The sequence below is a fragment of the Nannobrachium achirus genome (genome assembly GCF_963921795.1).
Source record: "Nannobrachium achirus genome assembly, chromosome: 5".
NCBI classification, from domain to species: Eukaryota; Metazoa; Chordata; class Actinopteri; order Myctophiformes; family Myctophidae; genus Nannobrachium; species Nannobrachium achirus.
In genome coordinates this window covers 29,438,951-29,455,336 of record NC_137814.1, presented here as the reverse complement: position 1 = coordinate 29,455,336, position 16,386 = coordinate 29,438,951, and the positions used below count along the sequence as shown (strand labels likewise).

The 16,386-nt window shown below is 43.8% G+C and overlaps 1 protein-coding gene across 1 annotated transcript in view; it reads right to left on the bottom strand.

Moving 5' to 3' along the window:
* The window catches only part of plppr4a (phospholipid phosphatase related 4a), a gene marked incomplete at both ends in the record, with an annotated part of 41,601 nt that extends 25,820 nt beyond the window's left edge, over positions 1-15,781 (bottom strand). Inside the window, 2 exons of the mRNA XM_080725702.1 lie at positions 1,291-1,476; positions 15,698-15,781. Of these exons, the coding sequence (XP_080581828.1) occupies positions 1,291-1,476; positions 15,698-15,781 (270 nt within the window). The remainder of the gene's footprint in view (positions 1-1,290; positions 1,477-15,697) is intronic.
* Positions 15,782-16,386: the final 605 nt, after the last annotated feature.

Genomic DNA, 16,386 nt, shown 5'->3' with positions numbered 1-16,386 from the left:
CTCTCCCACTTTCATTCCTCCTTCTACACATTTTCCACCTCATTATCCTAACCCTATTTCTTTCAGAGATTCAGTCCTCTGCCTCCCCGATATATAATGCCTGTCATCCATCTCTCCTCAGCCCTCTTTCTGGTGTCAAACTGGTGTCATCCACCAGATCAAACACCTGTCTTATAAACCCCATCCCTTTCCAGATCTTCTATCCAGGCCATTGCCCCCAATCTACTCCCATTCATTACTACCATCATCAACACATCCATCTGCTTTCATCTGCTTTCCCTAGGCAGTCAGAGTTACTCCACTCCTCAATAAACTGACCCTGACACCAAGAACTACAGACCTGGCAAGAGGCATGAATCACAGCCCATTCCTTTGTTCCCCAAACTCTTGAACGAGTTGTTTTCTAGACAGCTTTCTCTCTATCTCTCACATAATTACCTGTTGTATCAAAACAAGTCAGGATTCAAGCCAGCCCACTTGAATGAAACATCACTTCTGTCACAGACCACTCCACGGTGCCCAGGCTGCCTCCCACTACACAGTCCTCATCCTTCTTGACCTGTCAGTAGCATTTGACGCTGGACACCTGGACACCCTTTCTGACCTTGGCATCACTAGGACAGCACTCAGGTGGTTCTACTCCTACAGTACCTGACTGGTCGGACCTACCAGGTTTCGTGGAAAGGTTTGCTGTTATGCCCCCATACTGTCTTGACCAGGGTCTTTCAGGGGTCTATACCCACCTTTTTTTACCCTGCTCACAAGCTCTCCTGTAATTTTTACACTAATGTCGCTCAACTGTTTTTCTCAAAGGCATGATCCAACCCCACGCTGTTTTTCTGATATCTTCTGTTCTGCATAGTACTGTGTTCTATCTGTCTGTCAATCAATGTTATATGAGTTTTTTTTTAAAAGGATCTCAATTGAAACAAGCCATAGGCTTTCTTGGGTGTATCCTTTTAGTTGACCGTGAACCTGTGAACTGTACTGTCATGAAACGGTATCTGTTCCTATGCAAACCTCTAATAAAGTCTTCAATCAATCAATCAATCAATCAATCAATCAATCAATCAATCAATCAATCAACCCCTTACCCTCACTTTAACCAGCTAAAACAGGAAGTCTGTCCCTTCCTGTAGTCTTGCATTAACTGTTAAATGTCTTTATTGCTGCGCACTCACTATGCCAGATGCCAAAGAACATTCCTTGTATGAACATCAGACTTGAATGAATGAATGAATGAATGTGATTCTGTAGGGCAAACTGTCAGAGGTCAAGGTGGTTGGTTACCGTGACGATGGGGACGATGAAGGCCAGGCTGAAGAGCAGCAGCAGAGGACAGAACTCCTGCCTGGGCAGAATGTAGGGCAGGGACAGACTGCGGTCACTACAGCTGTACCCAGAATGCACCGGCTGGAACACGTCCGTCAACTCCAGGAAGTACAGACTGACCACAGAGGAGGCCAGGATAGGGAGCTGCAAAAGACCACACGCACACACACGCACACGCACGAGCGCACGCACACACACACAAATAAGGAACACTTTAGAACAGGGGGTCTGTGACCCCTAGGGGGTCCTCAGAGTTACTACAGGGATGCCACCAAATCTTTGTGTGATAGAATCATGTTTTTTACATTAACCATTTGAACCCTAGCATCCCTATTCTGAGTGGAACATGAGCCAAAGATAGCAGATCTACAAGCTTACAACGGCGGCGTTGTAAGCTTGTAGGTCGGCTGTTTTTGGCAAAGAAGATCAGACTAAGTATTTGATGTTCAAGTGGTTAAATGTCTGAAAATACACGTTACTCCAACAACATGATGACAGTGCTGTCAAACAAGTCTAAGCTGTCTAAGAAATCTACTGTATGAACATTTTTAATCTGCAACACAATTCTATACAATATGCTTCATCTCTCTCTCAGCTGAGGGGTCCCTGGCCTGAAAACGTTGAGGACCCCTGCTTTAGAAACACAGCAACTGGTGCCAAGTGATGCTTGGGTCAGCTCTGACAACGCCCACATCCACCAGGAACGTTCTATTCACTGCCCACCACTGCTCCACATGGTGAAAATCCAAGACACAGTTTTTAAATTTAGGCCTAGAATTATTGAATGCTTTAACCAGTGAAAAATAGCAGATATACAAGCTCACAGCGCGGCACCGAGTGCCGCGCTGCGAGCTTGTAGATCTGTATTTTCAAAGCGAACGTTTGTAACTCAAATTTTGCTTCTGGGTGGTCCCTGACTCCCTGGAACTAAATATTTTGAGATGCGGGTCTGTGGCCAAATACATATCACTTTGGGGGTCCTTCACATGAAAAGGTTTGAGAACCACTGACATAGTAGTCTCTCAAGAACAGACTAACTAAGCTCCAGTTAAGTGAAAAGGACCTTTTCTTTGACGATGGCTCGCCAGATTGCTGACATAGAAACGTAGGTTTTTCAAAAAATCTTAGAAGGATTCAAAAGACACTTATAGAATCGGGTCAAAATTCAAATTTTCAAGATTTTTCAAAAATAGCAGATCTACAAGCTCGCAGCGCAGCACTCGGTGCCGCGCTGTGAGCTTGTATATCTACTATTTTTCAATAGTTAAAGCATAAAAGGGGGGGGGGGGGTCCCAGTTAAAATATGATTATTTTGGGGGTCACAGCCTGAAAAGGTTGAGAACCCCTGCTGTAACTAGTACTGTGTTCTATCCGTCTGTCTTTCAATGTTATATGATATACATAAAGGTTTCCTGTGTAAATAAGCCATAGAGCTTACTAGGATCTTCTTTTAGTTGACCTTGGCTTGTACCAGTGAACTGTACCGCCATGAAACCGTACCTTTTCCTATGCAACCTTCTAATAAAGTCTTCAATCAATCAATCAATCAATCAATCAATCAAAGTGACCGAGAGGCCGATAAAATGACAACGTTCTGGGCATGGGCTCCACCCCTGTCTGCCTATCTGTATCTGTTTTCCTCCTCATTCTAATCCCAATCAGCAAAGTGGAACACACACACACACACACACACACACACACACACACACACACACACACACACACACACACACACACACACACACACACACACACACAGTGAGTAAAAAAATCCTGAAAACAGGATTATAGTGGCACACACTGTAGCATGGCCCTTCACTTCCTCTCTGCCTGAATCTCCTCTATTCTTCCTCTTCTCTGCTGTCATCTCCATTTTACATCCTGCACTCCTCTACTGTACCTCCTCCTCCTCCTTTTCTCCCCCCTGACCAAGACAGGCAAAACATGTGTTTTACTCACACCTTCCTCAGTCAGTGGAAATAAAGGAATCACCAATGTGTACTAGTAGTCGATAGTATCTATGCACACACACACACACACACACACACACACACACACACACACACACACACACACACACACACACACACACACACACACACACAGTATACACAATTACACATATACATATACATATACAATTATATATATATTTAGAGAGAGAGAGAGATGGCCCTATCATAGTACAGTCTGTGGTGATAAACTATCACCGCAATGTAATCTTTTAAAGTCAGAAAACTACAACATTACGTCATTCGCCATGGTGAAGGGCTATCACCGCGAAGTTGCGCGAACCCTGACATCTCTCCTCTGTTTTTACCTTCAGACATCACCCCGTTCACTGATCTTGACCAATCAGTGTGCCCCCTGGTTTCAGGGGCACACAGGTGCGGTGATAGGACTTCACCGTGCGTCAGTGACTATGATGGCCTCCACTTGTTTTCACATTTTTAAGTGATAGCTTATCACCTAAAAGTTGAGGTGATAGCTCTTCGCCTCGGACTATGATAGAGAGAGAGAGAGAGAGAGAGAGAGAGAGAGAGAGAGAGAGAGAGAGAGAGAGAGAGAGAGAGAGAGAAAGTGAGAGAGAGAGTAGTTCGACTAGGTTGACTCAGAGCCTTGTATTAGAGAGTTATGCTAATGCGGGGTCAGAAACAGCGCCAGTCAGGTCACGTGGTTCATGTTACTCGAAATGTCACTTTTCCCTCATAGACTCCAATGCATTCTGTAAACTTCCGGTTTGCGCTTTGTCACTATTCGCCAATAGATGTGTAGACCTGGCCCCATGAAGTGAACGGAGACGACGCAATGTTTACAAAGTAGGGCCATAAAACTTAAATAACAGTTGGAGAAAATGTGCGCAAAAATAAGGTAAAAAATTGAAGTAAAACATCAGCCAAAAAAGTGAGCAGGTGATGGATGGATTCATTCTACACAGCCTTTCTGATCAACAAGTACAATGTGAACGTGTGTGTATGTTTATGGACAAAACAGCTTTACTAGCTACCTCAAACAAACACAAAATCCATGATGGTCTTCTGACAGTTCAGGGAGCTAACCATAGACATAGAAAGGTAGACGCCTCCTTCGGCTAGGGGGTGTATGCATTGAGCAACTAAGGGAATCTTCGTCGCTTCCGTGTTCATTGCTTCCGCGTGCGTCACACATACGGAAGTCGGTAAGCCAATCAGAGGCAGGTGGGGGCTGGTCTTTACGTATGCAGCCTATAAGAACAGCTGAGCAGCGCAACATCGGAACTGGCTCTGTTGAATTGAATTGTGGTCCTTGGATAAGTCACGGAAAAGACACGCTGTGATTGGCCAGTAGTCACTTTGACTGACAGCGTTCCCTTAGTTTTTTCAGGAAGTCCGGTCTAGAACTTTTGCACATCGCTCCAATTAACTGCAGAGGCGAACGAGGCATCTAGCTCTTTATATCTGTGGAGCTAACCACTTAAACCCTCTAGACTTAAGTAAACTGGAGTTGGCTCTGTACTCTGGCCTATCTACAAGCACACAACGCTGAAATGTTTTGGATAATGTTCCCCCCAGAATATGGATGCTGTGGTTTAAGTGGTTAATATCTCTGTCAAACATCATACTGTACATACTGCCACTTTCCAGTGTCTTATGTCTAAAGGAAGAAAGATATAAAGATTCCATAAATATAATAAGGCTTGTCTGCTACCATGTGCACAGTTGGGAGCAGCAGGGTATGGTACAAGTGTTTTATCTCTGCTAAACGTCCTCAATGCGCTGATACAAAAATACACCCCATTCAGAGCGCCATGTTGCCTAGCAACGGCCAACACAGGCCAGTTAGTAGGTAGGATGGTGTCACAGTGTGTGTGTGTGTGTGTGTGTGTGTGTGTGTGTGTGTGTGTGTGTGTGTGTGTGTGTGTGTGTGTGTGTGTGTGTGTGTGTGTGTGTGTTTGAGAGAGAGAGAGAGAGAGAGAGAGAGAGAGAGAGGGAGATGGTAGATGCAAGAGGGTCAAGCCAGCTGCAATTGAGAGAGGAGAGATTGATTAAAGTTGGAGAAAAGAAAGTAAAAGAAATGAAATAGATCACTTGTTTTGTAATTGCTCATATCACAATCAGACTATGCGTTAAAGAACAATCTTCTTTTTTTACAGTTGTACAATGCATGAAGTTGGATAATAGATTTAAATGTTAATGCACATAGTAATGGAAAATAGATCACTGGCCAAGGTCGATATAACCAAGGTCTATATATAGCCTAACCATAAAACCCTATCCCAATTATATGGTATATCTATCAGATTAAGGTGTCATTAAGGTGATAAATCATAGCGTTTTTATAATTATAAAGGATAAGCCTAAAGAAACCAGTTCACATGAACAATACTGATGTAAAATAAGATATGTATCTGAACGGCTACATGTATTTTATATACAATTAAAACGTCGTGAAACATAGACAGGGGGGCTAGCCCAGGCTTTTCGTTTTGAAATGCCTTGATCCCGAAGCTAGGTTTATTGAAAATAGAATGGATATAATTCAGGGGTTGACACTGGCGGTGTCCAGACTAAAACAAATTTGGGTGATTCCACACTGGTTCTATATCGTTTTTAGACCTTTCTGCCACACAGAGACAGCGTCTTGGGTGCCCGAAGACGCACATCTTTGGAACGGACTCCCAGAGTGAATCGGTCCGTGTGTACAGCCGAATACACATCATTCCTGAATAGGGATGGGTATCGTCTGCAATACTTTTAATGGTATCGATTGCATGACGTCGATACTATCGGGTATCGGTTCACGTAAAAACGAACGATACCTCATTTCGATACTCTGGAACGCACCCCTGGCCGGTCGCATCTGTAACAGTTGGGCTACTGAGAGTTTAATGACTGCTTTAGTAGGCTACACTCGTTACTGTGGAAAATAGCCGACAATAGCCTATAATGTTTATTATTATGATGATTATCCAACGTCTATACTCTCCGCTCCGCCACACTGTGTGATCATCATCATCACCTCTGCTCTACCGCAGCAGCGAGTCACCACTCTTTCCGTGTTGAAGTTAAACTTAAATAAAAAGTATCGAAAATGGTATCGAAAAGGGTATCGTATCGATTCCCAGGTATCGAAAAAGGTATCGTATCGATTCAAAGGTGAACAATACCCATCCCTATTCCTGAAGCTATGACGCTGCAGCACAACCTCTCCCTAACCGGCATGTGCCGAGCCCCCCTCCCCTGCGTTTGTTTGTGCTACTGAGTGCGATAGAGCTTTTAATGCAAACTGTACTCCTCCCTCCCTCCCACAGCACCTCTGTCAGCAACAAGTGGACATGATAAAAAGTAAGGCAAAAAAATAACATCGCTCCCTTCTTCTCTCTTTTTGGTGCTTTGTGGCAGTTTTACAGCGCCACTCACAGGCCGGCATTTGTACTACAACATTTTCAGTGGGGTTTTTTTGCGTTCTCAGTGGATTCATGTAGACACTTGCATTTCTTGAGACGATTCTGTCTGTACAGTGAACGTTTTGGAAATGACTCAGAGTATCATCTTCATGTATATGGGGCCCAAGGTCTCAGAGGCACAGGTAACCAATGACATGTATTGTAATGTATTATGTATGTATTGTGGCAAACTAAGGGAAACCAGGCCTATCCCACAGAGAGGGGCCTATGATCAGGCTGGGGGAGGTGATAGAGGGCCTCTAGCCAAATGCCAATACCCCAAATCTCTGCTTGCTCACTCACTCACTCACTCACTCTGTCCTCCAGCGTAACCCGGAAATAGTATTGTCCCATTGGTAACCAGTAAGACTCCCTAATAGGGAGATAAGCGACCGCTGGTCGCTTATCTCCACAAATAGGCCAAAAGTTTGTTTTACCAATTATCAAGACATACGGGCAGTTGACAGTTTGCCATGGTTACTCATTGAAGTTGAATCTCCATATATGGAGATAACCTACGCATCACACTAAGTCTGACCTCACCAGCCCATATTTGGGCATGAGCAACTTATGTCTCCATATATGGAGATATGATGACATCACACAGTCCTCAGCCGATGATGTGGCGTGATGTCATACAATACACAAACGAGCCCTACAGTATAAAGGGGCAATTCTTGCCAGGAAAGAAGCATTTCTTCGACTCAGACCTTATCGCCAGGGTTGGCTTATAGCAGCTGTCGGTAGGACCATATATGGATTCTGTTAGTGTGGATCTCCTAACAGGGCATCATCTGGGATACAATCCCTTTTATGCCCATATATGGAGATCCCTAACAGAATCCCTTTCATGCCCATATATGGAGATCCCTAACAGAATCCCTTTTATGCCCATATATGGAGATCCCTAACAGCATCCCTTTTATGCCCATATATGGAGATCACTAACAGCTAACAGAATCCCTTTTATGCCCATATATGGAGATCCCTAACAGAATCCCTTTTATGCCCATATATGGAGATCCCTGCTCTGCGTATCTGGTTGCTATGGTAAACAGTTGGTTGCTAGGGTAAAAAAACATGGTTGCTATGGTAAACAGTTGGTTGCTAGGGTAAACAGTTGGTTGCTAGGGTAAAACCATGGTTGCTAAGGTGGTTGCTAACGTACACTAACAGACCAGCAACAACAGACTGTTGCCACAGCAACGTACACAAAGGTTTGTGTACACATGTGGTGTGATGTCATACTGATGCGGAGATATGAGCAGGGCAAAGGTGTGACGTGTGACGTGTGACGTGTGACCGACGGACGGACGGACGGCCGGTGGAGGTTTTCATAGTAAACTGCTCCCTGACAGTCGCAATTAGCTTTTTGGAGGAGCAGACTCAGCCGAGTGAGTTTTCTAATCGGCTTGGAGCTGTTCTCGTCCTCTCGCCGGAAGTGCTGCTGACTGACTATCTGTTCTGTTATTGGACGGACCGAGGGGAAGCCATGACTACACTGTCTGGGAGATGGGGTCTAAAATAACTGCTTGTGTTGCAGACAAAACTTTGTTCTGCGGCTCATATCCTAGTAAAATGTAAACATAACGAAATTCCTGCATCGCAAGTGTTAAACGGTTTGAGAGTGAAAGTGTCCCCTTTGATTTAACTTCAGAGATACATGCATTTATATATATACTAGTAAGACGCCTCAGGGCGACATGAGACCGTCGCGCCAATTCTTGGCCATCTGGTGCAAATCAGAGTAAAGCAGGCTCAGGAAAGATGACATCAGAAATCTCCATATATGGGCATAAAAGGTATTTTGTTTCTGGGAATGCCCATATATGGACTTTTTATTTTATTTTATCCTTTATTAATAATAATATGTATCCATCTTATATATATACATTCCTCTATACATCCCACTTCCAAGCCCATTCACGCCCCCTTTACATCGACTTCAACTCATAGGTAGGTGCTAGAACGTAAGGAATACCGCCCATAACTCTATCATTGGCCCCCCGTTGCCATGGTGACGCCGTCGATTGGCTCGTATTCCCAGCTATGGGACCGGCGGATCCAATTTCAACCGAGGGGGGCGTAGCCAGAACACACACACACACACACACACACACACACACACACACACACACACACACACACACACAAAATAGCTAATAGTTAGCTCACAACTTTCTACTTTTCTCTTTCACCTCAATCACAGTAACATCCGTATACACCACTTGGCTAGGACTGATCACGTGGCACACGGAGTTCTTAACCGGAAGTGCGTCCGGCGGTCAAATATGTCCGACCGGAAACGTGCGCTGCGCCACAATAGTTCCGCCACAATAGTTCCCCCCCCAAAAAAAATGTTTTTTTAATTTTTATTTTAATTTTTTTCTTTTTTTTTTCCTTTTTTTTCTTTTTCTTTTTTTCCTTTTTTTTTTTTAACTTTTTTTTATTTATTTTTTTTAACTTTTTTTTTTCAAAAAACTTTTTTTTTTTGAAAAAAAAAAGTTTTTTAGTAAAGAAGCGGGCGTGGACTCTAGATGTGAGCGGCCAGAAGGGCCGCGAACCTCTAGTATACATACAATACATGTTATGCCCATACATGGAGATCCTTATCTGAACCAGCCACACAGATGGCCATCTGGCCAGTGATATATATCGATGACATCAGGGATCTTCATATATGGGCATAAAAGGGATTCTGGGGAATACCCATATATGGACTTTTTGCGACCGTAAGGTCGCAGTTTAGTTGCGACCGTCAGGGAGCAGTTTACTACCAGTAAGACTCCCTAATCGGGAGATAAGCCAAAAGTTTGTTTTACCAATTATTACACTCTATGTGAACATTTACATCAACAAATCCCAAGTACTATGCAGAACGACCCATTTCAAGTTTTTAATGTACAACAATATTTAGAAAATAGGTCTACAAGCTGACAGTCCTCGTCCCTAATATTCCCATAGGTTATATGGAGATCTCAGTGTTTGTCAGTCCTTGTTCATTTATGCCCATATATGGACATCTCTATATCTACTGTAACAGTCCTTGTCCCTTTATGCCCATATATGGAGATCTCTTAACTGTAAGTCCTTGTCCCTTTTATGCCCATATATGGATATTCCTGATGTCATCAGTATATGAACATATATGGGCTTTCTGATATGCCCATATATGGAGATCTCTTAACTGTAAGCCCTTGTCCCTTTTATGCCCATATATGGATATCCCTGATGTCATCCGTATATGCCCATATATGGGCTTTCTAATATGCCCATATATGGAGATCTCTGTATCTCCATATATGGGTATAAAAGGATACTTCAGGTCTGACATCAAGTTTGTTTATATTGGGTTGCTAGGTTTGACATCACAAACTCTATGGGCCATCTGACCTAGAAATCTATATTTGGGCATAGATGACTCATCGTGACCTCATCACACGTCGACCGCACGTGTGACGTGCGGTCGACCGCACGTGTGACCGACGGACGGCCGGTGGAGGTTTTCATACTAAACTGCGACCTTACGGTCGCAATGAAAACCTCCACCGGCCGTCCGTCGGTCGGTCACACGTCACACCTTTGCCCTGCTCATATCTCCGCATCAGTATGACATCACACCACATGTGTACACAAACCTTTGTGTACGTTGCTATGGCAACAGTCTGTTGTTGCTGGTTTGTTAGTGTACGTTAGCAACCACCTTAGCAACCATGGTTTTACCCTAGCAACCAACTGTTTACCCTAGCAACCAACTGTTTACCATAGCAACCATGTTTTTTTTACCCTAGCAACCAACTGTTTACCATAGCAACCAGATACGCAGAGCAGGGATCTCCATATATGGGCATAAACAGGTGACATCACACTGATGTCAGATACTCAGAGCAGGGATTTCTCCATAATATATGGGCATAAAAGGGATTCTGTTAGGGATCTCCATATATGGGCATAAAAGGGATTCTGTTAGGGATCTCCATATATGGGCATACAAGGGATTCTGTTAGGGATCTCCATATATGGGCATAAAAGGGATTCTGTTAGGGATCTCCATATATGGGCATAAAAGGGATTCTGTTAGGGATCTCCATATATGGGCATAAAAGGGATTCTGTTAGGAATCTCCATATATGGGCATAAAAGGGATTCTGTTAGGGATCTCCATATATGGGCATAAAAGGGATTCTGTTAGGGATCTCCATATATGGGCATAAAAGGGATTCTGTTAGATGTTAGTGATCTCCATATATGGGCATAAAAGGGATGCTGTTAGGGATCTCCATATATGGGCATAAAAGGGATTCTGTTAGGGATCTCCATATATGGGCATGAAAGGGATTCTGTTAGGGATCTCCATATATGGGCATAAAAGGGATTGTATCCCAGATGATGCCCTGTTAGGAGATCCACACTAACAGAATCCATATATGGTCCTACCGACAGCTGCTATAAGCCAACCCTGGCGATAAGGTCTGAGTCGAAGAAATGCTTCTTTCCTGGCAAGAATTGCCCCTTTATACTGTAGGGCTCGTTTGTGTATTGTATGACATCACGCCACATCATCGGCTGAGGACTGTGTGATGTCATCATATCTCCATATATGGAGACATAAGTTGCTCATGCCCAAATATGGGCTGGTGAGGTCAGACTTAGTGTGATGCGTAGGTTATCTCCATATATGGAGATTCAACTTCAATGAGTAACTATGGCAAACTGTCAACTGCCCGTATGTCTTGATAATTGGTAAAACAAATTTTTTGGCCTATTTGTGGAGATAAGCGACCAACGGTCGCTTATCTCCCGATTAGGGAGTCTTACTGGTATCAAAACCTCCACCGGCCGTCCGTCGGTCGGTCGGTCGGTCGGTCGGTCGGTCGGTCACACGTCACACCTTTGCCCTGCTCATATCTCCGCATCAGTATGACATCACACCACATGTGTACACAAACCTTTGTGTACGTTGCTTTGGCAACAGTCTGTTGTTGCTGGTCTGTTAGTGTACGTTAGCAACCACCTTAGCAACCATGGTTTTACCCTAGCAACCAACTGTTTACCATAGCAACCATGTTTTTTTTACCCTAGCAACCAACTGTTTACCATAGCAACCATTTTTTTACCCTAGCAACCAACTGTTTACCATAGCAACCATGTTTTTTTTACCTTAGCAACCAACTGTTTACCATAGCAACCATGTTTTTTACCCTACATCCCTCCATATATGGAGATAACCGACGAATCTCACTAAGTCTGACCTCACAAGCCCCATATTTGGACACGAACAACATATAACTCCATATATAGAGACATAGAATCTCAATATATTGAATCCACTTTCACGATGTAAAGTCCAGTTCAACATTTCAAACACCAAAAATGGTAAAATACCAAACAATACAGGTTCTCAGGGTTCTTGAAGATCAAGAGTCTTGGTCAAATACTTCTGTTGGTTTCTGCACTGATCATTTATACAATTCAGCTGTGTTTGCTCGTGTCATCATGATGAGGTCATAAATCAGCCATGCCCAAATATAGATTTTACGGGTTTACATGCTTACTCAGTTATTCGTTATGTGAAAGTCCTATGACGTCTATGATATCTGACATCATCATACATACATTCCCTTTTATGCCCATAAATGGAGATCCCCTCTGTAGAACCAGCCACTGACATCACTGTAATGTCAGGGGAACCAAATCCCTTTTATGCCCATATATGGAGAATAGATCCCTGTGATGCCAGGGGAACCAAATCCCTTTTATGCCCATATATGGAGATATGGAGATCCCCGTGTTGCCAGGGTAACCAAATCCATTTTATGCCCATATATGGAGATCCCTGTGATGCCAGGGGAACCAAATCCCTTTTACGCCCATATATGGAGATCCCTTATGTCATCAATATTAAGCCCATATCTGTGGATATCTATGGGTACCAGATGTCTCCATATATGGTTAAATGGTCCGATATACATCACTGGCCAGAAGACCAAGAAATGGTGCAACCTCGCCCTTTGCTTTTCTCCCTTAGGCATCTTACTGGTAGGTAGTTTAATGAGGAATGCAGTATGGTGGTAGGTAGGTAGTTATGGCCTTTGATGTAAGATCTTCACTTTCTAGGATAACTATATTTGCTATTCCCAGATGATGCCCTTTTAGGGTACCCCTCATGCCCATATATGGAGATCCCCAGGCTTTACTAATTAACATAAGTTTTATGCCCATATATGGAGATCATTGTCCCAATGTCATCAGATATATGGGCATAAATGGACACAGGCAAACTATTATAAGGGTCATTTGTGTACGGTGTGATGTCATACTGATGTCAGCAGTGTGACAGGAGATAAGCGACCAACGGTCGCTTATCTCCCGATTAGGGAGTCTTACTGGTACATATACGTACATGTCACAGTGACAAGGGATTCAATTCAATTCTATTCTATTCAATTTGTCAATAGTCACTGCTCTCTCTCTGCTCTGCCCACAACGAAGCCCCTTGCTGCAATGTTATGTTTTGGGCTGTGTGCATAAAGATTCAGTATTGATAGTATTAAGAGTCTGCTGCGGCAACCAGTAGTCAGAAGCTAGCCTTCATTCAGTCATTGTGTACTATGTGTTTAGGAGTCGAGGCCAGGAGAGAAGCATGTGTCAGTCAACAGCTGCTTAGCACAGAAGTATTATACCGTAGGTGGAACATCTAAGACTGGTCAACAACAGGACTATAACTGGCTTCTTGACCTAGACTTAAAGGAGCTATAGTCAACTTTTTCATTTTGGCCGTTGTCAGGCCGACTTTGTTTACATCCCTCTTCTATTCTTTTATATGGAATCCATATAAAAGAATAGAAGAGGGATGTAAACAAAGTCAGCCTGACAACGGCCACAATTATTATTTTATCATTATTTTACACTTTTTGTGGTCATTTTTGAAAAGAAAAGAAATGCATATAAAGCTTAATTTTTTAATAACATATTTTCGAAACATTATTTTTTATTTTACCATCCGTTTTTCAAGAACAAAGTTGACTATAGCTCCTTTAAAAGTGTTGTTACATGTATGGACCAATCTCCATATTCTTATACAGTATATATTATACTAGTAAGACGCTTCAGGGCGACCTAAAGGGCGAGGTCGCGCCAATTCTTGGCCATCTGGCCAGTGATGTATATCGGACCAGTTACCATTATATGGATATCCATGTACTGTATAGTACATCCCTACATGGAGATCCCTGTCTGAACCAGCCGCACAGATATGGGCTGTCTTCCTCCATATATGGGGATTCCCATATTAGATATGGGCTTAATATTGATGACAATAGGGATCTCTAAATATGGGCATAAAAGGGATTTGGGGAATACCCATTTATGGACTTTTACATAGGTGATGTCACCTGTGATGTCACCTGTGATGTCACAGTGAACCAACCCATAGACTGTAAAAATGTGAACACACACGGAGACAAGCTGTGACATTCTCATGGTAAACTGCGACCTTCGGTCGCAAATTATATTGTGATCCATCTTTCACCATCACCAACTTCTGACTGCAGTGTAGGCCTACTAGTCCAATAGCAATTTATACTTTATATCTACTATTAAGCATGTGCTACAACTTACATGGATGTGTGTAAGATTTCCTTTTGAATCTCTGTAGCCACATGTCTTTACTGAATCTCTGAATCTCTGAATCTCAGACTTATGAATGAGGTTAAAGGGTGACGCATACTACACTTTTAGTGCCGAAATAAAATCGTTTAGTGATTTTATATCGGCACAATAAGTGTAGTACCGGTATGCATCAGCCTTAATAGAAAAGCAACCAGGAGATAGAGGAGATGATTCTGGTGAATAGATTATGTCTTTTAAAGTTAAGGGTTGAATGTTGAAACATATGTTGTCAATATCTTGATTGTACATGTCATACTGTATATCAATCATTATATCTATTATTTTGGAGACTTACATACTGCCTCTCTCAGACAAACAGAATGAAAGTCATCATCACAGATTGTCTCTCACAGAACACCTATGGGTTTCTAGACCTGTGGTTGTGTTGCTTTGTATCAAAACCACTCCGCCACTTGTCTGGCTCTACCCTCAAGTGACTGACAATGCTGATTCTACAGGCTGTACTACTGCAGGTTGTCAGTCACAGTGCATGTGATATATGGACAACAATGAGTCTATTACAATGAAACAATTGTAAAGAGGCTGTCTGTAGGTCACTCTTTCTACACAGTGAAATCAGACAGAAAACTCACATTTTGGTGTCTGACTGACCAATAGGCCCAACAACAGCTACCCCAACTACTGCACCCAGTCAGACAGCCAATCACTCACCACTCAGTATCAAAGAAGCCAGTTTGTCATGTTACAGTAGTGTTCAAAATAAGGCAGATAAATTAGCACGCAGCAATAGACAAATCCCCCAGGGATCAACAGTGTTCCATCTCACTCTTAGACAGACAGATATAAATCAATCGATCGAGATCGATCGATAAATCGATAGATAGATGTAAGCATACAAACGGAGTGGCAGATAGACAGGCAGAGACACCAGACAGTGACAGAGAAAGAGAGACATGCAGAAACTGTCAGACAGTCAGTCAGTCAGTCAGTCAGTCAGACAGACAGACAGACAGACAGACAGACAGACAGACAGACAGACAGACAGACAGACAGACAGACAGACAGTCAGTCAGACAGACAGACAGACAGACAGACAGACAGACAGACAGACAGACAGACAGACAGACAGACAGACAGACGGGTGGACGGACGGACGGATGGACGGATGGCTGGCTGGCTGGCTGGATGGATGGATGGATGGATGGCTGGATGGAGGGAGGGAGGGAAGGAAGGAGAGAGATCAAACAGACTGTCTGTCTGTCTGTCAGACAGACAGACAGATAGACAGACAGGCAGGCAGGTATTCACCTCGACAAAATAAAAGCAGGGCAACAGAGTGACGCTGTCCTTGGTCTCCTTCCCGCCTTTCAGCCGCTCCTTGGCGCGAGACATGACGAGCAGCCTCGAGAGGTCTCTCCCGTTGCCGGGAGACAAGGAGTTGTATTTGATCCCCGCCGTAATTCTGGCCAAATTCCCCACCAGACCCCCAGCAGCCGACGACAGGTTGGTCGCTAACCGCGGCCCATGATCGTCGTCGCCGGCGGTGAGCGGCTCCGCGAAGCGAACTTGACACTTGACGCTTCCTCGGATGCTGCTGCTGCTGCTGCTGCTGCAGTCTCCCCGGGGCTCAGAGAACCGTGCCAGCGGTACAAACGGGGTACGGGGACGTTCACCCGAAATGCCCGCTGCTCGCTTCATCGACACGGGGTTCGCCACAGAGACTGTGCATTCTGTCTGGCAGACGTTTTGTTCTGTGTGTGTCCGACAAGCGAATGTTTGTGGCCGGTTCTCTCTCTCTCTGTACCTCGCGGTAATTATCTCTCCAGTGGTGGTGAACGGTGCCCTCTCTCTCTCTCCTCTGCTGCAGCAGGTGAGAGCGATGGAGTGAGTGCGCGCTGCGCTGCCGCGGTTACCCGTGTTGCATCAGATACGGTGACCTATCGAATTATGCCACTCCAGAGGTTTTTTTTTGTAACCGATAGCGCCACAGATAGAGG